Source organism: Primulina huaijiensis, unplaced genomic scaffold (genome assembly GCF_012295235.1).
Source record: "Primulina huaijiensis isolate GDHJ02 unplaced genomic scaffold, ASM1229523v2 scaffold41579, whole genome shotgun sequence".
NCBI classification, from domain to species: Eukaryota; Viridiplantae; Streptophyta; class Magnoliopsida; order Lamiales; family Gesneriaceae; genus Primulina; species Primulina huaijiensis.
Window position 1 is genome coordinate 1 of NW_027359910.1, and position 26,445 is coordinate 26,445.

The 26,445-nt window shown below is 33.1% G+C and overlaps 4 protein-coding genes and 1 long non-coding RNA gene across 13 annotated transcripts; 2 read left to right on the forward strand and 3 right to left on the reverse strand.

Annotated features, from left to right (window-relative positions):
* Nucleotides 1-632: 632 nt before the first annotated feature.
* LOC140969444 (RING-H2 finger protein ATL16-like) lies at nucleotides 633-2,076 on the reverse strand. The gene is given in 2 exon segments (XM_073430804.1): nucleotides 633-969; nucleotides 972-2,076. Coding segments are annotated over 2 exon segments (756 nt in total). The 5' UTR covers nucleotides 1,462-2,076; the 3' UTR covers nucleotides 633-703.
* A 1,981-nt stretch (nucleotides 2,077-4,057) lies between these two features.
* LOC140969439 (1-aminocyclopropane-1-carboxylate oxidase homolog 1-like) lies at nucleotides 4,058-6,230 on the reverse strand. Its single transcript, XM_073430793.1, has 3 exons — nucleotides 5,570-6,230; nucleotides 4,984-5,305; nucleotides 4,058-4,664 (listed from the first exon to the last, which is right to left on the reverse strand). Exons 1-3 carry the CDS (start codon nucleotides 6,115-6,117, stop codon nucleotides 4,545-4,547), a joined length of 990 nt encoding a protein of 329 aa, XP_073286894.1. The 5' UTR covers nucleotides 6,118-6,230; the 3' UTR covers nucleotides 4,058-4,544.
* Nucleotides 6,231-7,374: 1,144 nt separating this feature from the next.
* Nucleotides 7,375-10,474, forward strand: LOC140969445 (uncharacterized). Its single transcript, XR_012173936.1, has 3 exons — nucleotides 7,375-7,550; nucleotides 9,071-9,185; nucleotides 9,252-10,474. It is a non-coding gene; the product is annotated as an uncharacterized lncRNA (long non-coding RNA).
* A 1,033-nt stretch (nucleotides 10,475-11,507) lies between these two features.
* Nucleotides 11,508-12,427, reverse strand: LOC140969441 (enoyl-CoA delta isomerase 2, peroxisomal-like). Its single transcript, XM_073430794.1, has one exon. The coding sequence runs from the start codon at nucleotides 12,425-12,427 to the stop codon at nucleotides 11,684-11,686; it is 744 nt and encodes a 247-aa protein (XP_073286895.1). The 3' UTR covers nucleotides 11,508-11,683.
* An 85-nt stretch (nucleotides 12,428-12,512) lies between these two features.
* LOC140969442 (serine/threonine-protein phosphatase BSL3-like) lies at nucleotides 12,513-22,208 on the forward strand. Of its 9 annotated transcripts, none has more exons than XM_073430797.1 (6): nucleotides 12,513-12,848; nucleotides 12,943-13,111; nucleotides 13,455-13,573; nucleotides 20,903-20,977; nucleotides 21,329-21,468; nucleotides 21,573-22,208. In XM_073430797.1, the coding sequence occupies exons 1-4, from the start codon at nucleotides 12,809-12,811 to the stop codon at nucleotides 20,938-20,940; spliced, it is 366 nt and encodes a 121-aa protein (XP_073286898.1). In that variant the 5' UTR covers nucleotides 12,513-12,808; the 3' UTR covers nucleotides 20,941-20,977; nucleotides 21,329-21,468; nucleotides 21,573-22,208. The 9 variants fall into 9 exon arrangements, 8 of the variants coding, with proteins under 8 accessions (XP_073286898.1, XP_073286897.1, XP_073286896.1 ...); XM_073430800.1 differs by having other exon boundaries at nucleotides 12,569-12,848; nucleotides 13,083-13,111; nucleotides 21,573-22,207; XM_073430798.1 differs by having other exon boundaries at nucleotides 12,658-12,848; nucleotides 13,083-13,111; nucleotides 20,879-20,977.
* Nucleotides 22,209-26,445: the final 4,237 nt, after the last annotated feature.

The window sequence follows — 26,445 nt, forward strand, 5'->3', positions numbered from 1 at the left end:
TGATTGATTGTATTTCTTCATAATATATATCTAAATATTATAATGCCCCATCTTTTCAGTTAGAATAGGTATCTGGTGAGACAGTCTCACGAATTTTTATCTATGAGACGAGTCAACACTACCGATATTCATAATTAAAAGAAATACTTTTAGCATAAAAATTAATACTTTTTCATGGATGACCCAAATAAAAAATATGTCTCACAAAACACGACCCGTGAGACCGTCTCACACAAGTTTTTGTCTTTAAATTATCTTTTTCAAAAATTTACATTCGATTTTCTCTAAATAAATTTAAATCATGACATAAATTGAACTAAATATCTATTTAACTTTTCACTCATTAAAACATATACATTGATATGTAATATAAAATATCCAAATGATGGTACAATCGAGTCCAGTCGACTCGAAAAAATTTAAAATACTTGAATTCAAGCTCGATTCGATTATTAATTTTTAAGCTCGACTAGATAACATATCGTGATGTAGATTTCGAAGTAGTGCGAACTAGCTAATGTGATTACGAATCGTCAAGGATCTCCTTATTTATTTGGTTGAGTGATATTCATTCTCACTGGTGTAGATGGTATAGATTTATATTAGATAAGAAATCATTCTCATTGTATAAAAAAAAAACTAAGAATCACTCATATTAAGTTTTTAATAATTTAATATATACCTAAAAATAAAATAAAGGTAACTAGCCTAACGCCTCCAACTCAACTGGTTGAACCGCACTTCTTGAACCTCGACTATGACCAAAAGAAAAGAAAGATCTTTTAATTCTGCAGCTGCTGCAACCTTCATTTGCACTTGAAGTCTCAGTACCGATTGCGTCCCTTTTCTGATTTATTATCTGTTGAACAGCTGAATACAACTGTCTATCGTCCGCTGAATCCATGGAGAATGACCTTCGAAATGACTGAAATACAGGGAAATGCTCATCTTTCTTCCTACTGTCAATGCANAAACGCTTGTTCTACAAAGTGGGCAATTGGCGTTGTTTTGAAGCCAAACATCTATACAATCAATGTGAAAGAAATGGCCGCAATTTGGGATGATTCTCAGCTTCTCTTCTTCCTGAAATTCAATCAAACAGATGGCACATTCGCCAGAGTTTCGGACTGCTGGGTCTTTTCCTTTTCCTTTGTTGAACTTGAAAACTGGGATTGATCTGATCGCAGCTTCGTTCAGCCCAAGATTTTCCGGTACCTGAGAGCCATAAGTTAAATGGTTTTCAACAAGATGTCTTCTAGAGGATGAAAACCGGCCTAAAAGATCAACTCGGTGCCAATTCAAGCAACACTTGATAACAAAGACATAGTAGCCAACCAGCAATAAAGATGTCGCTAAAATGCCAATAACGGCAACTGCGATAATGGGGAAGCTAGCATGTGAAGAAGATAAAGACGAGCCAAAATGTGAAAATGGCGGACTCTGAATGGGAGGGAGTGACATGCTATTTCGATTAAAGGATTTAATTACAGAAATAAATTCAGAGATACTTATTCAAAAATTTCCAGCCAAAAAAAAAAAAAGTGTACAACATTAAGATGGAGCACTACAAATCATCCATGAACTTGAATTTCCTTCCTTCCAAACCATACTTGAGATCAAACACCCGGCAAAGATTTGAAAACATGAGATTGCCACGCTCTGAAATTCTGAACTGTCGCGAACGTGTTATTTGCTCATAAATGATGGGGAAAAAGGTAGTCTACTTTCAAAAATATAAAAAAGAAAGAGAATCCCAATTTGAATTTAAGCATATAGTAGTTGGAGATGATTTGTGTGGGGGAGAGAAAAGAAGATGGGTAATACGAAGTTTGGACGTGTGAATGTATATATATTTCGGTGGACCACTTTTTAAGGTGGGAAAACGAAGATGTGCCCAAAGAAAGTGTGCAGATGGTTGGTTAAAAGGTATCTAATCATCTTAAGAAAAGAAATTTGGCTGCCAATAAAATTGTTATACATATTTAACATTTCTGCAGGTTGGAAAAATTACTTATTTCTTAATGAACTTCTTACTTCATATTTGCTAGCTTGTTTTGTTTAAAGGAGTTGAAGGGGCACTGCGTGTTGGAGTTGGGTGTTTTTTGAATTACATATGGATGACCGGAAGAATTTGAATATATGTCGGAAGAAGTCGCCAAGAAATTGCCAAAAAAACGTCCAATCGGGTCCCAATCTAGAAACACACCCGTCAATTACTCGATTGAGATTGAAGTAGTCTTATTGCATATATACACGAAAAGTCAAATTCCATGTAGAAAAGACATCCTAAAAAGTGAAGAAATTAGATGTATGAAGCGGAAAAAGGACCGGCACCTTCCATGCTTTACTTGTTGACTATAATTAATATGACAAATACACATCGAGCGAGCCCGATAGAGGAACAGTGGTTGTTCATGTTCCAAGCAAAATCTTCCATTTTTTTAATAATTCGAAAAAAATTAAAATACCCACTCTAATTTAGTTATTTTTATTAAAGATGATTTTTATGATAAAGAAATTAATGTGGTGTTGTCGTGCGATTCTTTACATTAGTTTTGGTTTGAAATTTTATCCTCTAATTGTTGTGACATGGTCAAAGGTTGAGGCCTGTCCTGGCAAGAAAGATATCTGTTTTGCCGATCATTTTCCAAACTGCCTAAAAGGAAAGTGGGATCGACCATTTATTTTCTTTGTTTCCAAGTATTTAATGAACATATATAAAATTTAAAAAATTTGTTTATTTTTTAGAAACAAATGAGCTACCATTGTACTTGTTTTCTAAATTTATTTTTTTAAAAATTAAGAAATATTTTATTAACATTAAATTGTTTGGTGAGATTGACTTGGTTCTCGAGGAATCTTTTACAGGAAAAAAAATGTTAAAAGAACACACATCTTGGTCAATACGTTATTGACTTTCTGATCAATCCTTCCTGTACATATGTCTCACTGTCGTCTGTAACTCCAAGATTTTTAAATCTCACAGTTCTGACCATTTTATTAAATTATTTATTAACTTTAAAATAATAATAATAAAAAAAATTCCAAGCCTAATGCTAGAAATACATTAGCGATTTTACTTGAAATTATTTCTAACGGGAAGGTTTTGTTTACAGAACATTATAAAATAGCTCGGCCCCTATATTTACAATAAAGTTAACTAATTTAACTTTTCATGTCATATTAACAAAAAAAATTAAATTATATTTAAATATTACATATATTTTTCTTAATATTTGTGAAAAATAACAAATAAATCTGATAACTTCTAATATTACATGCACCATCTCTTTAGGTTTGTATCTCTTACCCGTAAAAATGTAAGATATACATAAACTTATTGACGTAAATTGTAAGATAAAAATACAAACTTGGCAAAGGTATTTATTTTGAAATTATTTTTACTTCTTACAAATTTAAATATATTTGGATTTTTTTAGCTATCCTTTTACAATACTGCAAATAAGGGAGATTTATGGCACTGCCCCTTTGACTGATTCCACCAAGTTCAATTTGAAATTTATTCTAATTAAAGTCACCGCCATTTAATTGTCTAAGGTACTCTTGATTCTCAATTCTCCGACAGCTTTTAAACAACATCCGAAATATATATTCCCACATGACAACAGACTCTCTTTTGGAAGTGCAAGCCGTCACTACCGACTGAGAGAACCATGGTTACATTGGAAATTGAGCAGCCGAGATTATACCCATGCTAGATTGTGCATGTTCGTAGAGAGACCAATAGAGTGGCTCATCATATTTCTCATTTTGCTTTTTCATCCCCTTCATCTTTTGTTTGGGTGAATGACGAGTTTTTTTCTTGCTTGGTTAGACTTGTAATAGACGATCTCAAGTAATTAAATTTCGAGCTTTCCTGTCACAAAAAAAAAAGAAAGAAGCAAACATCGACAATGGTAGAAAATGGAGTAAGAATGCGGTCCTTCCTGTTTTTCTATTATTCTTAAATTGTCTTTCATTATTGTGTTTGATGAAACATTAATATTTTTATTACTTATAGGGATATGGAAGCAAATATCATATTGAGAAGACAAACTGATTCACCAAAATGTTCATCTCCTTCCTGTTTTTTAATAATTAAAATATCAATAGGAGATTAAAGCCTTCGAGCTAGGATGCAGTATCTGGAAAATTCGATACTCCCTTGAATCCACGGCCCAATATGTTGGCAACGCATGAGCCTGATCAATGTTGATCAGTCCCACACACTGCACGTTGGATCTAGCAGGTGGGTACTGATCTAATTAACCGCAGTATCATACAATTTAGATTCGAATTCTTCCCAGATCGTACACAACAAAAAACAAGAAACAGATGTTCTGTTATTATAGCAATTTTACCATTAATCATGGCACACAGATTCTGTAAACGACAGGTCTTGAAACGTTGATTTATAACATGAAATCCAACAGAGCAGAAGTCCCACCTAGGCCTTTAGCGTTGTAGTGCAGTGAGTATTCCCTTACTGTGGTGTCCCCGTACTTTCGAGGGTGTTCTTCTGATAGCAGTTCTTTTATAGGTCCCTATAACTTTGACGATGGCATCAAACCAGTAGTAAAGAAACATGCCACAGATACTCTTGGGCCAGCAAGATTTGCTACAACTCTGTGTTGGCTGCTTTTGAACTTGTCATTTGATATCAGCTGATGAAAGACATTCAAGATGACAGTATATTAACACAGGGACATGACCATGGGGGATGACACAATTACTGAACACAAATTGGATATATATCATTTGGTCAATATCGAAAATGATGTAACACCAAATATTATAGCTGATGAGTTATTTGACAGAAGTTTCCGAGAACCCCACGAACTAATGATACCACATATTCATTCTCAAAGGGATAGGTGGATCAGATACCTTCTGTAAATTTTGTTCCTACATTTTGAAAATATGATTTCCGTTTGTCTAAAAAACTTGGGATAAAAACATTCGAAGTAATTGAAAGAAGAGTGCCTGTAAAAGGTCCCCAATGTTGATGACTAGAGCTCCTGGCACAGGGTTAATGTCAATCCATTGATCATGACACAGAACTTGAAGGCCTCCTATGTTGTCTTGCAGTAGAACAGTGAGAAAGTCGTAGTCAGCATGTTTGCTTGCTCCTAATGTCAGCTCGGGCTCGGGGCATGCAGGGTAATAGTGATACAAGATGGCTAGCCCCTCAGAACAACCTATGTTGTTTAGATGATTTGCATCGAGATCAAGAGCTTCAGATAATAGCTCGAATAAAAGCCGACCCAATTTTTTCACATGCTTGGAGTACTCAATCATGATGTCCCTGCAAGGAATTCATCTTTAGAAGACTAACAGAAGAGACCACAAAATTCTTAAGCCTACAAAATCTATAACATCGATCGAGGTTTTGTATTTCACTCAAATCAAACTCTGCTGTGGATATACATAAACCTTATACTCTGGACCAGTTTGTAACTCAAATATTTTAAAATCGATCTAACTGGACCAGAACAAATAATCGTACCACAAAGCGTATGCACCCAGTGAAAATTTAATAGTACAAATATTTGTTTTGAAACAAAATTACCTGCATGCCTCGGGCAATTCTTCTGGATTTGGAATTTTAGGAGCCATGCTGCAGTATGTAGTATCCCTCCAATTAGCCGATGCAGCCCCGTACAGATCAAAATTGCTATTATACACAACTGTTTCCATCCCATCTCTTGTGTACCATTCTTTCTTCACTTCATTATCCTGCTCATAAAACCTTCGAGTGCCAGCCAGCATTTCATCCAAAACACTCACTCCGATCCCGTGATTGATCACTTGAAAGAAACCCCAAGTCCCCGATGCATCACGGATTCTGTCTACTATATTTCTTCGTCGAAGCGGGTCATTTTCGATCCCATCAAGATCCAGAACTGGGATGTTGAATCCAGGATTGATGGTGGGATTAGAGTCCTTTTGAAATTTATCTGGTGGGGAAAAGAAAATTCGAGGGACTTTTGTGATTCCGGCATCAACTAGTCCCTTCACGCCAGCTTTGGTTTCATCAAATGCTTTTAGCTCGCTTATTCTGTCGAAATCTTGCTCATCTTTTGGTGTAATTTCAACTGAAAATTGAGATTTATCCATTGTCTTTATTGATCCTCCGGCACCGGACGATATTGTTGGATATTCATAAGAAGTCAACGGCCAAGAGAACAAGCAAATTACGAAGAAAGTCAAATTCTAGCAAAAAAAATGAAATGTTAAGTGCACACAAAAAAATTAATAATATAATATATACTTATCATTTACATGTGTACAAGTTGAAAAGGCACAAATACAATATGATGTGTGTACCACATAAGATTTGAAATAGTTATTTTTTAAAATTAATTTGTATAAAACTTCTATAAACAATATATAATTGATACATTTGAGAGCTAGTTCACCGAGAAAAAATTACGAACTGTAAAATCAATTGGTAATTAAAGGCTTTAATTACAATGTTTTTGTATTTCAATAAATGAAACGTCAAGAGACAAATAAGTTGTTTTATGGAGGATCATCCACTAAACACATTATATGTATGGTGTGTGATAAATAATGATCATTTATACATCATGATTGAATAAATTATCATAATTTATCCACTCAATTTATGTGTCATATGCTGACCGGATAATGACACTACTCATATGAGTATCATGAACAAAACCGAAAAAGAGAGTGAGGAGCTTGTTGTTGCTCTTCCATGTGATCCATCACTCTATTCTTCTCCATGGATTCTTGAGTTGCCAGAAACATACATTTTGATTATCAAGTCTGAAAATGAACTAAAAACTGAGTTAATTTGTTTAACAAAAAACAAAACTCCAAACGACCAGACTCCAGACATCTACATCTATAACAGCATACTTGGAGTTATTCGATAATACCTTGGGTAATAAGGTTCATCGAGACATTGTTCAATCTATTGTATCATGTGAAAAAATGAAATGACTCTCTTAATAGCCATATTACATCGAACTAACCCTTCATAGTGGCGCATGAAGTGGGGGAGCCACATTATCTTACACCCAGGCTTGCTCGATTTTTTTTCAAAAAATTAATATGTAAATTTTGGATTAATTTGATATTAACTCGAGTAGAATCATGTTGCTGACTCAGCCATTGAACGCATGCACATTTAGTCATTTAGATTATAGATCGGCTAGCTGGTGAAAAATTCGGTCAGGAAATAAAGAGCTCATTTTTAGAATTGATGATTAGCTGTGCTCTGAATTATTATTAGCGCTGATATTATCTAAATCACTATTCATCATCATCATCATCATCATCATCATCATCATCATCATCATCATCATCATCTTACAGACATGAAGTTTATCAAGATACATCATTTGCCTTCTCAATCTCGATCCCTTATCTTTTTAACCCCTTTTTCACGGTACTCAGCACACACGCAACGGAGAGGGATAAAGCGGAAGAGCAAAAGGCTGGGCATTGTGAAAGATGGGTTTCTTTTCTTTTATTGGAAGACTGCTCTTTGCTTCCATCTTCATCCGGTCTGCGTGGCAAATGTAACCCAATTCGCTCTTTCTTTTTCAGTGTTCTCTCTTTACCTGTAATTAGATATGTCATAGCTATAGATGTGTGAACGTGTTTCTATGTGGAGATGCTAATAAGTTGAAGGTAGAAATATTTGTTATGGCATTGACTCATAGTTTCAGATCTACCATTTTTTTCTTTGGCGGAGCAATGAGCTAAAACGTTTATGAATCACAGAAGATAAAACAAAATATATATAGCTTCTTGTTTTTGTTTCGTCCTTGATAGGCACGATTTATTGGACCCTGAGTTTTCAGGTTTTTCATTCGTGGTTTCCATGCTTCCTGAATGTCGACATTCCTTTATGTTGGAACTGAACCATGTTTTTTATTTATTTTGAGTGGCGAAGGCTGTTTCACACTGTGGAAAATGAAAATAAGGGGCCAAGATTAAATTTTTACGGAACTTTTGCTTAGAATTGCCGTTGTCAACAAGAAAGAGGACCTCAGCTTTTCCCACTACTTTGATATTTTCGATCCCACTACTTTGATATTTTCGACAAGAGCTTATGGTACTTGTGATTGTTTCAATGAAGTACATTTTCCTATATACTTTTCGAAATTTAACTTCTTCTGCCACTTGATTATGGGATACATTCCACCTGGTTTTGGTCTGCTTGCTTAAAGTGCTTCCTCTCTGGTGATGATTCTTATTATGATAATGTAAGTTCATGTTATCATACTCTAGGTATTTATAATGGAGCTTAAAATACCAAGATATACAGAGTAGATATACAAATGAGCATTTGCTGATCAACTTTTTGCAGTCATCCTTCAATAGATTTAGTTGATGGTAATTTGAAGGTATCGTTGTTTTTTACGAACCGCCAATGAAATGAGCAACTTTTACCATTTGATATTCTTAGTTCATTTAGTCTGACATTGTGTTTTTCCTCCATCACAATTCATTGTTCACATGTATCACCTTCTTGACATGATAAATTTTCAAGAATCAAATTATTAATTCTATGATGAGATATTAAAGCTGATATGGTGGATTCTTAAATCTGAAATTGTTATCGTCTAGACAAAACCGAAATGTGGAGATTTCGGCTAAAAATAAGAATGGATGAAAAGAGAACTTGGATATGGGTTACTGTTTCAATATTACTGATAAATTTTAACATTTGGAATTAGAGCAATCAAAATTAGGTTAAAGTTGAGTTCTGTAGACTTGCCATCAATGTCCCTAATATTAGCTATACTTGTTTGCTAAACAGTCAACTATCCAGACATATTAAGATTTTCAAAGTCCGATTGCTCACCCAGATTTTCAAACCAATGGAGGCTTCTAGTTTTCGATATAATTTTTTCACACGCTTGATAAATTTTGTTTGTGTGTATGGTTGTGATCCCCAAGTCATACTTTTTAGTCAGAAATTTTAAGGAAATAAACATCTGGTTTTTTTGTTTTCAACATAAATCATCGACCATCCCCGTTTCAAAACATTGTATTGAGTTGCCTTCTACTGATGCGGCTTTCAATATTGTAGGTTCAATGAATTTAGAGACGATGGTGGACCTGCAGCTAAAGAATGGGCTCCCAAGCTACATTTTGTCAAGAAGTTTGTTGATAACAGAATCGGGAATAGCAATTTACATGTTGATGTAAAGGCTCATGTATTCTTGATAACTTCTGGAGCGCAAAATGATTTTTTTCCTCGTGTTTTGCAGTCCAAGACTTTTGTCGCTGCCTGTATTTTCTTGAAGGGGTTAGGAGGTATTTTATTTGTGCTTGGCAGTGGTTTTGGTGCTTTTCTTCTGGTATGAACTCTCTTCAATATACTTACACCTTACTTGATGCCAAACACGTTAACACCTTGTTACCAATATATTTATGTTCTTTTTCACACTCATGGCCATTGTTGAACTCAATCAAACATACAAAAACCCAAGATATTGCAGCACACCATATGTCATGACCCGGGGTACGCGAGTCTGTTGGATGGGAGGGTCGTCTCACAATCTATCAGACGTACTACGTATTTCACATATCATAACCATGGTTGGAAATGGGATATTTTGTGGTGTAAATCAACTCTTTGTCAAAACTTACGATTAGGTCAAGTTCAATGTCTGATGAGCCTCGTAAACATTAGTCCCTCAAAGTAAGTCATGGCAATATGGTGCTGACATAGTATAGGACTGTATTATCCGAAGTTTTATCAGACTTTCTGCTGTAATTGTACCTCCTGCCCAGCTTTGATACACTTGCATTTCACTTGACACACAAACCAACTCGACACTTTCTCGAGTATGACTTAAACTTTAGTCATTCTGATCAATAATGAAATCGAGTATCCGAATATGCGCCCCTGTTTCCATCTTGTAACTGTAAACTTTCTCTTATTCTCACACCAACATCACATCATACCAACATTACATCATATTCGCAGTTTGAATTACTTTGGTTTACATTTTGGTGGGCAGTGTGCGGCATTTGTTGGTGCACTTCTATTTTTCCTGGGGATGAAGAACTCTATCCCAAGGAAGAAGCAACCACAGAAAAAGGCCCCTAAACCCAAGACAGCTTGAGTCGTAGGATTTGAATTAGATTGCTTTAGTTTTAAAGATTGGGTTTTTATTTTGTTTTTTAGTTGGCTTCCACAATGGCACCAAAATTTGATGTCGCAGTCTATTTTTTTTCTCAATTTTATTTATCTTTAATTGACGAAAGAGTCGACCATCCCAGAGTACGATGCCATCAAGATTTTTGGTTCTGTTTGAATATTATCGTTTGGCATTGCATTTTAATTGGATTTTTGTCAGCTTATACCGCATTACCTATGTTGTTCAGAAGTATATTTTTATATAATATTATTATTATTATTATTTTAAAATCTTAGTTTGATTTCTTATCTTGTACAATTGAGTGTTTTAACCCATTAAAAATGAGTTTATACGTAATTACATGATTATCAATTAATTCAATTATTTTGTTCCGTTTGATAAGTATATTATATAATAAACTTAGGGGTGGGAAAAATGCCGAAAATTTCGGTATATCGTTAATTTCGGTTTGTTCGGTATGTGTCGATATGATATGTGTTGTATACCGAAATTTTCATACCTTACCGAAATTTTACGGTATGTAGTATGGATTTTAAATGTTTTACTGAAATACCGAAAATTTCACTTATAAATTACAAAAATTTCACTTATAAATTAGGACATTTTAAGATTTCAATTTCTATTTTATTGTGTTGAGTTTCAGACTTTAATCCAAATTGGTCTTTCAATTTGTACTTGGTGATCACTTTGCGTTGCAAGAGAATGGAATTTTTTTTTTACACATAATTTTGGTATCAATGTTAATTTACCGATATATCAAAATTTCGGCACGGTATCGAGATATTGATATATCGAAATTTCGGTACGGTATCGACATCCGGTATTCTAATATCGTATTTTTCGATATGGTATACTATATTGTTTAGAAAACTCTGTATATCGTGCCGAATCACCCCTAAATAAACTCGTTACTTTTTTAAAATGACATTGATTCCAGTTTTTTTTTATATCTAAACTTCATTCATAATAGTAACAATTAATATCCTACTATCTTATCATAGTAAAATCCTCCATCAAATTAATTAATTGCTGAAACTCTGAAAAAAAATTAAAATTTTCTCTTAATTTAAGTCTAATCGTTATTAGACAAATTAATAATTACAAACATTATTTTTTTATTATCTTTTGATTGCTGGTTAATTATAAAAATATCATTACTCTTTTTTTTGGGTCATTTAATTACACAAATGACACATGTTTTTTTTTTGTCTTTTGGTAGGTATTTAATCACAAAACATCATTTTTGCATTTTTTATTGTCACGTGTTTTTTTTTATCTGTAGTTGAACGAATTATACAAACATAACGAGTGTATTCGAATATATAAGTACAAATTTTAATATTCTTTGAATAATTAATCATTTCAATTTTCTGGGAATTCTATAACATAATTTCTTAATAATATGATTCGACTCTAATGTATTTAAATATAAAAATGCAAAAGAAGGGCGATGATTCGGAAAATGAAACAAACCATAATGTAGCAATTAGCATACCTTTATTTATTTATTTTTTTTGCATTTCATTTTCTCATTTTCAAAGTTTTGAAGGCGTTACCGTCACATCCTTCAATCCCAATAACCCGCAAACCTCCGGGTACAGAGCAACCCGAATACCCGCATACGCTTTCCCACTCCACTTCTTCTTCGTCAACTCCTCCCCCGTGCGCATTGCAGCCGCCACCACCTCCTCCGCGCTACCGTGCGCCGAGTCAACAATCCCCATCGCCACCGCATCCTCCGCCCTCACCTTCGCAGCCTGAAGCACCAATCTCCGCCGAGCCGAACTGGATCCGACTTTCCCCCTGATAAGAGCAATGAAATAATCCGGCAAAGTCATGCCTATATCCAGCTCGCTCATGTATAACACACTCCTCGACGACGTCATCGTGACGTAGTCGTGGCTCATGGCTAACATCAACCCAGCCGCGGCAGCATGGCCAGTGACGGCAGCGATGGTCGGCATAGGAAGAGCCATCATGTCGGCGACGACTCCTTTGAACAGATCCACCATACGGAGCAGCTCGTCTATGGCAGCCTGGTTTGAGCCGGATTTGACTCCAACGACTTGGGCATGTCTCAGATCGAAGCCGTTGGAGAAGAATTTGCCTTCGGATAAGGTGATCAGAGCCGATCCGTCAACAGCTTGGGACTTCACTTCCGCTAGAGCCGACCGGATCGAGGAAATCAGCGAAGGGTTTAGTCGGTGCTCCTGATCTGTTTTGTTGACGCCTGTTAACGTCAGAATGAAAAACTGGCCGCGCCTCTCTAACGTGCACATGTTGTGGATGGCAAGAACAAGATAAGGGGCGTTACTTCGGATATCTTTAAGAAAGAATCAGCGATAAGATCAATCTATGGATTTTGTATATAATATATCTACTTATATGAAAACATCAATAAGTTTAAATGGGCCAGTTTAGGTACGGTTGCCTGTCAGCCAAAAAACGCGTGTCTGACGTTGCTTTCTCCAACGAGTCAGTAGTCTGTGCTGTCCAGAGGTTGGCGCTTGTGTGGGGTTATAGCAGCCGGTCATCTCCTCCTTTTTTTTCTTCTCTAATTCCATCTGTTTCTTGCCCTTTCTCCTCAATTCGTTGCGTTCATTGTTTGGTATTTTTCGAGCCCCCATCTGCTTGCCATCAGTTCTTCTCAAAAGTGTTGTATGTTGTGCAGTCTCCTTCGCTCCAGAAAGCGGCGGCCAGGTGCGTGTCGCCCTTCGTTTTTCTTGGCTCTCATGTTCTGCTCGTGTGCTTTCCCACTTACACCCTGTTATTCTTGTTTGTTTTCCCTCTCAAGGTCATCTCTTCCTTTTTTTCTTCTCTAATTCCATCTGTTTCTTGCCCTTTCTCCTCAATTCGTTGCGTTCATTGTTTGGTATTTTCGAGCCCCCATCTGCTTGCCATCAGTTCTTCTCAAAAGTGCTGTATGTTGTGCAGTCTCCTTCGCTCCAGAACGCGGCGGCCAGGTGCGTGTCGCCCTTCGTTTTTCTTGGCTCTCATGTTCTGCTTGTGTGCTTTCCCACTTACACCCTGTTATTCTTGTTTGTTTTCCCTCTCTAACCTATATGAATCCCGTGTGCCTTTGTAGACGTTCCTTGTTTCTTTCTTGTCTCAGCGTAGAAGCTTTGTTTGTTTCTTTACCAAGAACTTTTGCTCGTTTCTTGTTATATAGATCTTCTGCTATTTAATTAAGCTACTAAAGAAAACACTTTTGTCACATCTTCGCCTGGGCAATTAAAGTTTTGCTTGAGGTTTTTTTCGGCTGCTTCGTTTATTATCCTCGATTAACTGTGATGTATTTGGTTTTAGTTTTTGTTTGCCTTTGCTCTGGGGGTGTGGATGCTCATATGGATTTCGGTTACCTTGTATGTCGTCTGCTTTTATTCTTACGGTGTTCTTTCTTTCTCACCTCCGGAAGCTTTTCCTAGGTTAGTTCGCTTTTATTTTTTCCCTTTCTGTTTTGCTTGGATATGTTACCGGCGCCATATGTTTTATTTGTTAATATCTTGCTTAGGCAACAGGTTTTCGGATTTTGTCCTGCTTTTGAAAGGGTTTTAGGCTAATTGCTGTTGCTCTAGAAAATTCGTCNGAGAGACATAAAATAAGTAACTTTCGACTTATTATATCGAGGCAAAAAGAAAATAACTTTGGTGGAAAAAAGAAAAGAAGAACCAATTAGAGAAATGGGAAGATAGAGAGAGAATAATGATTAATATTGTGATTGTTTTAGTTTTTCCGAATAAAACTCATATGATTTTATAAATAGATTTTTAGAAAATATTTTTATAGAGCTTTAAAAAAATTCATAAATTGAGCTAAACAAAAGGTCAACTGACTGGAAAGGGCAATTGGATTAATGAATCCTTGCAATTCCACAGATTTTATCACCTAATTTTTAATATAGATTAATTTGTTCATTATGTTAAGATTTCTTCATACTCGAGTCAACATATTTGACTTTGTCGGTCCAAAAATTGCCACGTAAGACCACCACAGCCATAGATCTCAATGCAATAGAAATTTTAAGACAAAATTTTGATTATTTAGAAAGGCAATATTACATATTTTCTTTGACCGAAAGTAAATTACAGATTTCGCCCAAGCGTGTAATCCACGTGCCCACTATTTATAACCTCCAATCCCCCATACCATCTCCCCGCCAGCTCAAACCCATATCCCTCTCAATTATTCAAACAATTTCTCACCAATTTTCTTCCGGATCGGATCTGCACGGCTGATCTCAGGGAAGGTAATATGTCGGCGCGTCGCCAATCGATCCGTTTACAGAGGTGTGCACCCGCTTCTATACAGATCGCTCCGGCGACGGAATGGAATGTGGCCATACCACTCTTGTCGCCGTTGATTCTGTCGAATCATCTGACGGATGAGATCAAGTCCTTCTCTGACCGTAAAAACCAATCGTCGGCACCGGCGACGGTGGCTGAGAAGCCGGCTGTGGTTATAAAGAAATGGCAGCACCCGGCGCAGCCGTCCGGTTGTGAGCCGGTTCCATTTTTACCGGGAATTTAGATAGATGACAATATCGTTTTACTAGCTTATTTTTTGGTCGATAATGTGAATTTATAGATTTCGTGAGATGTAAATGGTGGATTTTTAGTTTTACAAACAGAATTGTTTTGTATTTAGCCTGGTTTTGATTTAAGACGGTGTCGACATGAAAACATAAAACCAAATAAAATTCGATTTCCATCCTTGTTTTTTACATAGAAAGTTAATTCATTTCTAGAATATATTTGAATGCGTTGGAACGAATTAATGTTTTTTAAAACTAATCTAAGGATTAGTTTCAATATTATTACTTAAGGTTATAAATTTACAAATAATTGCGATATGTATATATATATATATATATATGCAAAATTGTGTAAAATGAAAAAATATCATGACTGATAAAAAAAAATCTATTTATTTTACTTCAAATTGATGATTTAGCATAAAACAAATTTTTTAAAATTTTCGAACTTCAAATCGAGTTCGAATTTGATTAGAACTAATTCGATCTTTAAAATTTGTAACGTATCTCACTCGTATGTGGATCATATGAGATGATTTTCATTGCTTAGACTTGGAAGATAAGCCCGACAGAAGTTGAGGTGTGGGCAATTAGTGATAAAGTAAGTGATAATAGTCGTCTTTCGGACAAGGAGATGCTTACGATACACCTGTTTGGATGTTTTCATAATATCAGAATGAGAGAATTTAATAAAAATTTAAAATGGTGGGGCTGCACATTGAATAGCAACGTGGCAAAACTCGGTGGTTTATTATCACTTTTTTCAAAGGAAAGGTTGAGTGTTTTTATGGAAGATGGTTATGTCGAGTCAAACTTTGTGACGCTTGAAAAAATCTTTACTATATTATTAAATATGAAAATTTTAAATAACTATCTTATAATACATCAAAATATTTAATTTCATCATTATTTTTATTGCTCTACTAAAATTCTCCTAAAGTCATTTCATATTTTACATAGAAAAAAATTAAACAAAATTTCAATTTTAAATCGAACAACTATTCTAAATTGAAAATAATTTTTTGTTAATTGTCTAGTATTATTTGAACAAATTAAAAATAACAATAACACATGCAACATGTGTGTATCTTTTACTGGTATTAATGATTTATGTGTTAACGAATTAATAACTCCATGGTTGAATTTTGATCATTTGATAGTGCGTGAAGTATTATCATCAATGAAATAAACACACTATTATTACTTGTAACAAATTTATCAATTTCAAATAATTTATGATATATTAAGATTCGATTTTAATTTATTGATTAATCATAAGCCAAATAAACATATACGATTATTTTATTATTCTAAGAATTATCTTGACTATATATGATTATTTAATTTATTTTTTTAGATATGTCAATGTGGCAACGTCATTATAAGATTTGAATCATATTTTATTTATTTATTATTAGGGATGCAAACAAAGTAAGCGACTTGCGTGCTATTTAGAGCTCACAAGCCATATAAACAAAGATGTTCGTGAATAGTGAATGAGTTGAGCTTGAGATAACAAGCCACGTAAACGAGCCGAGCTCGATATCGCGAACATCCAAATATTTGGAACATGAGTTTAGCTCGATAAAATTGTCTCGCGCGTAATCAAGCTCGCTAGATAATATTAACAAATGAACTCGAACAAATTTTTTATTAATCCGAACTTTAAAATACTTGTCAGCAACTCGATTCATTTACAACCATATGTTTGTCATCAATTCTTTTACGTCAAAGCTATAACCTTATTTTTTCTCCCTCCTCCTTGCTATGCTGCTATATTTTCTTGTACGTCACTTTCAGCGATTTCTTTTGGCAATGGTTCTTCTTTGTGTAGTGGATTTCGAGGGACTCGTTTGCTCCCATTTCTATAAAATGGTTCACCTTTTTTCCTTTCATTGTTTTTAAATTGATATAATGTAATTAAATGACATGGAAAAAAGAATTCATTGCCAACTCAAAAATCCCCAACTTTAATGTCATATCATTCTATGTTTTATGTCATATTTGTTAGATAAAATCATTCAGATTCGTATATATAGATTTAGACAATTCTTCTGCTAATTTTTGAGGTTGAATTATGTTAAAACCCAATCTTAACATATTATCAGATCTCATATTTCATCATTATGTGTTGAATTGCCTATAATTGGATCACTAGTTGTTCTCTTGTAAACCTCACACTTCATATGTTCATTTTTGTTCATAAAGAGGGTATGTTAATCGTTTCACATCGGTTGGATAAAATTCACGAGAGTTGCATACATGGAGTTTGACAATCATCCTTCTTGATCTAGCTTTTGGGGTTAAGTATGTTCAAATCTCAATCTTTAACACCTCTGATTCCAATATGTAACCAACAATTTTCAGTGAAATTGGACATTTAGGTACAATGAGATGAAAATGACAAAAAATAAAAGTTACATGACCGTTATTAAGTTTTAAAACATACAAAACAGAAATCGGTCTAACTTAAAAGACCAAAATACCATTTCTCCGAATAATATGTAAAGAAATATCCCCTCCATAAGTTAAGTTCATGTAGGCAATCTGGCGTGACTAATATCTTAAAATTTGAAAATGTGAAAATACATTGCACTTTTGAATAACTAATCTCGAAATTCATTCTAAAAACATGTAATAAGGAACTAAATTATTATTTGAATAATATTGATTGATATAGGCATATAATCGGGCTTATTTTTCCCGAATCATTGATTTGGGTCACTGTGGACTATAAGCTGATTAAAAGTCCGATCACACAAGGTATTCCCGCGTTCTCCATACGCTGCAAATTATTCATTTCTCCATGAGCAAAACAAACGCTAATTAGAAAATCACGACCAGCGATGTTTTGATTTTACCAACGAATCATTGACTTAAATATCATAATTTTAGTTTTGACCATATAATCCGGTCTTATCGGAGATTTATCTAACAAAAATGATCCGTAAGAATGTATTACAAGAGTTTTTATATAATAATTCGATAGTTAATCATGTATAGTTGACTGCGATGACTTTTCCTTAAAAAAAAAGTAAAATAAAAGTAAGCTGATTTTATCACAATCTTATAATATTTAAAGTCTATGGAACTGTTGAAACGTAGTTTAGGTGACAAGTCGTTCGTGTTTTTTGTCATTTGTTAATTGTCTTCGGACATACAAATCCCCCTTCAATTTATTTGCCATGTCCACAACCACTTCTCTTTCACCTAAACCAAAAATACCAACTCCAACTATATATTACTCCCGATTTTAACAACTCCACTCATACTCTAACCAAGTTTGCAATTCACTGTAAAAATGTTATATAATTTTCTCAATTAGAATAAATACTACTTAAAAAAATACGGTAAATACGAGTCAAAGGTACACACGCAATAAATAAAGATCACAATACGTATAAATAAAATGATAACATGAACTCCAAAATTTTGGAGTGTTGTTATTTTTTTAAGTTTGATCAAATAATACTAAATAATTAATACATATTTGTTTTTAGAAGAGTTGTTTACTTGTGTTTAATTATTATTAAAATCATTTAGAATGAATTTCTATTTGCTTGAATTTTGTTTATCAGAACAAACTATGTAATTTGAAATCGTGGAGCACAACACAATTGTTTCCGATAAAATTTATTAATGGAAATGGACCTGAAAGGTTGGTTCATCCTGACTCTGTGAATATGGTGCTGCTACACTTTTTACGTGCATTGACTTTCTAAATTTGTCGAAAACGTATTACGACTACTTTTAATTGGAAAAAGTCGCATTTGTCAGCCCTACAAATGGAATTTGGATATATTTTTCCATTCAAAATACTTTGGGGGATTATGTGCCAATATTTTTTTTTAAAAAAAATTAATGTAAAAGACACATAATGTATAACTACACTAAAAACATACGAATAAGTTTATTCTAGTTCTAGCAAGAAAATATATGTTGTTATTTTATCACCATGTCGGATGTGAATGAAGATTTCATAGAATTTGGTGTGTTTTGTAATTATTATTGTCATTTTTTAAAAAACAGTTTCCTATAATATTAGTATGTAAATGAGTAGATTTTATTATTTTTTCGGTAACTTGAAAAATGAGCATATTTATGACATTTTTGTGGCAAAAATTGGAACTTTCAACCAAACCCATCATTATAGTCTACAAATTTAGTTTGTCCTATCCACCAAACACACTGGCTAATTAATGCTGGCTTTTTTGGGATGTTTAGACTCCTTTCACCATAATCTGAAAATTCCCAAGTGATAAATTCGAAAACTAAAAGAAAAAAAAGGCCAAATTTTAAGTGTGTTCTCTCAAAAAATAAATAAGTAAATAAAAGTTGGTTGTATTGGTCAAAATTAATACAACACGGGATAGCGAAAAAATATCACCCAAAAATTAAAATGATTTATTGATTAATTTTTTTTCTTCTTATCGATCTTGGGATGAACGAACCATTAATGTCACGTTTTTACTTCTCCGTCGTCCATTTCCAAATCAGTCTTTAACTCCTCGGAGACAAGTACCACATTTTTTTAGCAATATCAGAAAAAATACAAGAACAATGAGTTTTTCTTTAAATAAAACTATAATTTAATTCAATAATAACTCAATATGAAAAACCTGAGTAAAACGTAATGGGAAATTAAAAAAAATAATTACAAGTAAAACTATATAATTTTTGTTTTGTGATATTTCCCTGTGTTAAACAATTTTGGTATGTTGTCCAGTTTTGGGTTCACATTGATGTGACTCTCACCTAATAAATATATTATTTTGATAAGTTTAATCATGTTTAACATGTGAATGCCTTCTAATTCAAAATTTTCCCAGCAATACCATATAATTTTATACTATAACAACGCTAATCTAATTTATTTTATTAAAACTGAAGACATGATAGTAACCTTATAAGAAGGACATCAATATTTTCTTCCAACTTTACCTTTATATGATACTAATATTATATTTTTGTTTTTTATTTTTTGTTTTTGTTTTTGTTTTAAAAAATTTTCAACCCACATTTTTAGTTTTATTTTTTTATTTCAACATTCAAATATCAATTTAATCCTCAATAATTTGTCAAATTTCATTTTAGTAGTTCATCGATAATGATAAAAGACTATACACACACGCATCGCATGTACAGAGTGATTAGTATATTTTAAAATAACACCGTATCCAAAAATAAATACGCGAAAAAAATTTATACAGTTGGTTTTTTCTAAAAATAAACCAATTGTGTATTTTAAAATATTTATTTTCTCAAGCCAAGTTTGAAAAAAAACAGGAACATGATCAAGCATAAACTACAATTAAAAATATGGTTAAATAGTTTAAAAGAATAATTAACCCCAACAAAGTCAAACACAGAGTAGTTGAGAAAGGTTGCTTTTCGTTTTGAAATATCATTCACTCCAAATCTCCTCGAAAACACACACGACACAGAACTTGGTCCCTTTCTTTACCAAGCAAATTCATTCTATTTCATTTCCCTCCATCCTCCTTCAGTTCCTTCACTCCTCTCTTCGCTAATCAATTGCAAAGCTCCACAAAAACTGCATTCCTTTAACCACGCCTCCTGAAACTGCAATGTAATTTCAGTTTCACAGAGTTGGAGCGCTGTTTCTTTCTTTTGTTTTTTGTGTTATGTTTTAGAGTAAATTGGAGCACTGTTTCCGCTTCTTGGCCTTATTTTCTTCTGTTTTCTTGACGCAGTCTCACAACCCTTTTGGTTTCTGTTGAGTTTTTGCTGTCTCATTGGCAATTTGATGGTTATACCAGATAAAGAAACCATCTTTGGCCCTAACTGTTCGATTTTTTTATTATAGGAGTTTGAAGGTTGCTTTTCGGGAGATTGCCTTTGTTCAATGCTAAATGCCAGTGGAAAACTAGCTGCCAGATCTGAAATGGGAGGTGATAATTTTGGATCTATTTCTCGAAAGGAAGTGGAAATGGTATCGGAACCTTGGATATTAAAAATTGGTAATCAGGTGAGTAGTAATTTGAAGCNTTAGCTATAGGACGTATGGCTTGAAATATCTATCATCAAAAAAGAGATGAAGTTGGAATAAATAAGCAAATTGTTAATTTAGACTCTTTCCAGTCTACGGATTATGGTTATAAATTATTTTACGAGCTTACTAACTGGTATATTAGTATATTACCTCGCTAAAACAGGTTGTTGTTCCTTTGCTCTATAGATTTATTTCAATTTTCCTATATAGAAATAAATTTGCCATCTTTAAGAAGAATCAACAAATAAAGATTATGGCCAGCTCAACCACTCGCACTTCATACAGGTTCGCTGTTTATTTACAATTTTATTAGTTTGTCATTTAGTATTCGTAGTTTATTACTGTATATGTTGGTTTTTTTTTTATGAAAACTAAGGTTTAGATGGTGTTTTTCTGTTTATGTACTTGTTTTCTTTTTTGTGGAGCATTTATTTAATTGTTTTTCAATCCAAGTATTGTGGGTTTTAGCTCTTAGGTATACGAACCGGAAACCAAGCTATTTGCAAGAAACCAACATTCTTGGGAATGCATTGAAAGGCTTTGATGGATTTACATGATGATAGGATGTTTATTCGCTCGTACATCGATTTTATCCTCTAAAGTTTGACTTGTTTATTTTTTGGTTTATTTCTTCAGGTACTGCAAATAACGCTGGTGCTATCTTGGCATTGGGCAGAGATTTAATTGTTGTTCCAAAACTAATTCACCCACTACCCCCTGCAATTTCATCTCCAGAGACTTCTCCCGAACGCCATATAGAAGACACGTGGATGCAGGTGCTTCAGTTATCTCATACTTCTTGTTTCTGAATCTCGTCTTTTGTTTGACTAAACAAGCTGTTATATGCCGATAATGATATGGTGTCTGTTTGTGGACGTAGGTACTCAATGCTAACAGACCACCTACACCCACTGGAGGCCGTCCTCAAGTTGCTAATGACCGAGGTTCTCTTGCTTGGATTTAGATTTTGCTTCCAGATTTCTTTCCTATACTTCTTCCAGGCTTGTGTTAATATACCTGGAATTTCCAGTGATTTGTACATAGCGTGATGCTATATGGAGAGTTCCTGGTGGATCTACATTCCTCATATGAAGGTTTTTTTATTCTCGTATATATGCACTCTTGAATGGCTTTCAGAAGAAGAGACTTGATTGATTGAATTCCATAAGTCACCCTTGATTGTGGCGCTGAAAGAGTTATGGTCTCCAAATGACATCCTCTGTACATGATACTCGGATGGGTAGAATCAGTGTTTGTTATTTTCTTCATTGGATTGGTATTTCTTGGTAGTTATATATATTTTTTATCCTCCATGTACGTGTATGATTTTTATTCTGTATACGTAATCGGTGAAATATATCAGGTCCATATTTTCTTGGTCGTTTATGAATAATAGACGTGTCGGCTTGTGTAATTTGTGTTTGTACTCCGTGTAATGTAAAAGTTGTGTGGTGATATCTCGCCATTGTCATTAACTGGGTCTGATTTGATCTACGTGTTTGAGCATCGAACAAGTATAAATCTTGGTATTTATAAGTTGTCCTACCCAGGTGTATAGTATACTATATGAGTATTTATATTTTTTTAAAGTTATAATTATGTGTTTGTACTTGTGAGTATAATATTTTTTTATGTTCTTTTATATTCGTATTGAAACAATTATTATTATAAATTTACTTTGTGTTTAACAAAGTGAAAAATATGAAAAATACGAATTGATAAAATTTAAAATGGTTAGAAAAAAGACTGACTTGGTGTTCAAATAGGAGAAGTTTAATAACATTTGGTAAATTGAATATAATGTATTGTTTTATCTTAAATATAATGAAAGATCTATTTCATAAATAAGTTATTATAAATTCGAAAATAGAGTATCCGTATCTTGGTATTAGTTGTAAGGGTGTTTCTTTTAATGATGTTGACGCCAATAAATTTATAAATGTGGTAATTTAACTTAAATATAAGTTATATTATGAGCTATTAAACAATCGATATGAGCACAAAAAATTTTAGGATAATCAAAGAAATTTGAAAAAGTGTTAATATAGACATGATTTAAATAAAAGATGTAAATTTTGTGAATTGTTTTCTTTGTGTTAGCTGTTTACTTTGCAATGAATTGAGGTAATATTATTGGATATTTTCATTGATTCTCTTTGCAATTGCTTAAATTCCTATATTTGGTGATGCATTATGTACTANTGCGTGAAGTATTATCATCAATGAAATAAACACACTATTATTACTTGTAACAAATTTATCAATTTCAAATAATTTATGATATATTAAGATTCGATTTTAATTTATTGATTAATCATAAGCCAAATAAACATATACGATTATTTTATTATTCTAAGAATTATCTTGACTATATATGATTATTTAATTTATTTTTTTAGATATGTCAATGTGGCAACGTCATTATAAGATTTGAATCATATTTTATTTATTTATTATTAGGGATGCAAACAAAGTAAGCGACTTGCGTGCTATTTAGAGCTCACAAGCCATATAAACAAAGATGTTCGTGAATAGTGAATGAGTTGAGCTTGAGATAACAAGCCACGTAAACGAGCCGAGCTCGATATCGCGAACATCCAAATATTTGGAACATGAGTTTAGCTCGATAAAATTGTCTCGCGCGTAATCAAGCTCGCTAGATAATATTAACAAATGAACTCGAACAAATTTTTTATTAATCCGAACTTTAAAATACTTGTCAGCAACTCGATTCATTTACAACCATATGTTTGTCATCAATTCTTTTACGTCAAAGCTATAACCTTATTTTTTCTCCCTCCTCCTTGCTATGCTGCTATATTTTCTTGTACGTCACTTTCAGCGATTTCTTTTGGCAATGGTTCTTCTTTGTGTAGTGGATTTCGAGGGACTCGTTTGCTCCCATTTCTATAAAATGGTTCACCTTTTTTCCTTTCATTGTTTTTAAATTGATATAATGTAATTAAATGACATGGAAAAAAGAATTCATTGCCAACTCAAAAATCCCCAACTTTAATGTCATATCATTCTATGTTTTATGTCATATTTGTTAGATAAAATCATTCAGATTCGTATATATAGATTTAGACAATTCTTCTGCTAATTTTTGAGGTTGAATTATGTTAAAACCCAATCTTAACATATTATCAGATCTCATATTTCATCATTATGTGTTGAATTGCCTATAATTGGATCACTAGTTGTTCTCTTGTAAACCTCACACTTCATATGTTCATTTTTGTTCATAAAGAGGGTATGTTAATCGTTTCACATCGGTTGGATAAAATTCACGAGAGTTGCATACATGGAGTTTGACAATCATCCTTCTTGATCTAGCTTTTGGGGTTAAGTATGTTCAAATCTCAATCTTTAACACCTCTGATTCCAATATGTAACCAACAATTTTCAGTGAAATTGGACATTTAGGTACAATGAGATGAAAATGACAAAAAATAAAAGTTACATGACCGTTATTAAGTTTTAAAACATACAAAACAGAAATCGGTCTAACTTAAAAGACCAAAATACCATTTCTCCGAATAATATGTAAAGAAATATCCCCTCCATAAGTTAAGTTCATGTAGGCAATCTGGCGTGACTAATATCTTAAAATTTGAAAATGTGAAAATACATTGCACTTTTGAATAACTAATCTCGAAATTCATTCTAAAAACATGTAATAAGGAACTAAATTATTATTTGAATAATATTGATTGATATAGGCATATAATCGGGCTTATTTTTCCCGAATCATTGATTTGGGTCACTGTGGACTATAAGCTGATTAAAAGTCCGATCACACAAGGTATTCCCGCGTTCTCCATACGCTGCAAATTATTCATTTCTCCATGAGCAAAACAAACGCTAATTAGAAAATCACGACCAGCGATGTTTTGATTTTACCAACGAATCATTGACTTAAATATCATAATTTTAGTTTTGACCATATAATCCGGTCTTATCGGAGATTTATCTAACAAAAATGATCCGTAAGAATGTATTACAAGAGTTTTTATATAATAATTCGATAGTTAATCATGTATAGTTGACTGCGATGACTTTTCCTTAAAAAAAAAGTAAAATAAAAGTAAGCTGATTTTATCACAATCTTATAATATTTAAAGTCTATGGAACTGTTGAAACGTAGTTTAGGTGACAAGTCGTTCGTGTTTTTTGTCATTTGTTAATTGTCTTCGGACATACAAATCCCCCTTCAATTTATTTGCCATGTCCACAACCACTTCTCTTTCACCTAAACCAAAAATACCAACTCCAACTATATATTACTCCCGATTTTAACAACTCCACTCATACTCTAACCAAGTTTGCAATTCACTGTAAAAATGTTATATAATTTTCTCAATTAGAATAAATACTACTTAAAAAAATACGGTAAATACGAGTCAAAGGTACACACGCAATAAATAAAGATCACAATACGTATAAATAAAATGATAACATGAACTCCAAAATTTTGGAGTGTTGTTATTTTTTTAAGTTTGATCAAATAATACTAAATAATTAATACATATTTGTTTTTAGAAGAGTTGTTTACTTGTGTTTAATTATTATTAAAATCATTTAGAATGAATTTCTATTTGCTTGAATTTTGTTTATCAGAACAAACTATGTAATTTGAAATCGTGGAGCACAACACAATTGTTTCCGATAAAATTTATTAATGGAAATGGACCTGAAAGGTTGGTTCATCCTGACTCTGTGAATATGGTGCTGCTACACTTTTTACGTGCATTGACTTTCTAAATTTGTCGAAAACGTATTACGACTACTTTTAATTGGAAAAAGTCGCATTTGTCAGCCCTACAAATGGAATTTGGATATATTTTTCCATTCAAAATACTTTGGGGGATTATGTGCCAATATTTTTTTTTAAAAAAAATTAATGTAAAAGACACATAATGTATAACTACACTAAAAACATACGAATAAGTTTATTCTAGTTCTAGCAAGAAAATATATGTTGTTATTTTATCACCATGTCGGATGTGAATGAAGATTTCATAGAATTTGGTGTGTTTTGTAATTATTATTGTCATTTTTTAAAAAACAGTTTCCTATAATATTAGTATGTAAATGAGTAGATTTTATTATTTTTTCGGTAACTTGAAAAATGAGCATATTTATGACATTTTTGTGGCAAAAATTGGAACTTTCAACCAAACCCATCATTATAGTCTACAAATTTAGTTTGTCCTATCCACCAAACACACTGGCTAATTAATGCTGGCTTTTTTGGGATGTTTAGACTCCTTTCACCATAATCTGAAAATTCCCAAGTGATAAATTCGAAAACTAAAAGAAAAAAAAGGCCAAATTTTAAGTGTGTTCTCTCAAAAAATAAATAAGTAAATAAAAGTTGGTTGTATTGGTCAAAATTAATACAACACGGGATAGCGAAAAAATATCACCCAAAAATTAAAATGATTTATTGATTAATTTTTTTTCTTCTTATCGATCTTGGGATGAACGAACCATTAATGTCACGTTTTTACTTCTCCGTCGTCCATTTCCAAATCAGTCTTTAACTCCTCGGAGACAAGTACCACATTTTTTTAGCAATATCAGAAAAAATACAAGAACAATGAGTTTTTCTTTAAATAAAACTATAATTTAATTCAATAATAACTCAATATGAAAAACCTGAGTAAAACGTAATGGGAAATTAAAAAAAATAATTACAAGTAAAACTATATAATTTTTGTTTTGTGATATTTCCCTGTGTTAAACAATTT

Bases quoted from the DNA above. Each gene is read 5' to 3' on its own strand.
- LOC140969439 (XM_073430793.1), bottom strand. From the start codon at position 6,117: ATGGATAAATCTCAATTTTCAGTTGAAATTACACCAAAAGATGAGCAA. The intron at 5,306-5,569 runs GTAATTTTGTTT...AATTCCTTGCAG, and splicing joins GAATTGCCCGAGGCATGCAG to GGACATCATGATTGAGTACT. The intron at 4,665-4,983 runs GCACTCTTCTTT...GTCTTTCATCAG, and splicing joins ACATTGGGGACCTTTTACAG to CTGATATCAAATGACAAGTT.
- LOC140969441 (XM_073430794.1), bottom strand. From the start codon at position 12,427: ATGTGCACGTTAGAGAGGCGCGGCCAGTTTTTCATTCTGACGTTAACA.
- LOC140969442 (XM_073430795.1), top strand. From the start codon at position 12,556: ATGGGCCAGTTTAGGTACGGTTGCCTGTCAGCCAAAAAACGCGTGTCT. The intron at 12,849-13,082 runs GTGCGTGTCGCC...TATGTTGTGCAG, and splicing joins CTCCAGAAAGCGGCGGCCAG to TCTCCTTCGCTCCAGAACGC. The intron at 13,112-13,454 runs GTGCGTGTCGCC...ATTTGGTTTTAG, and splicing joins CTCCAGAACGCGGCGGCCAG to TTTTTGTTTGCCTTTGCTCT.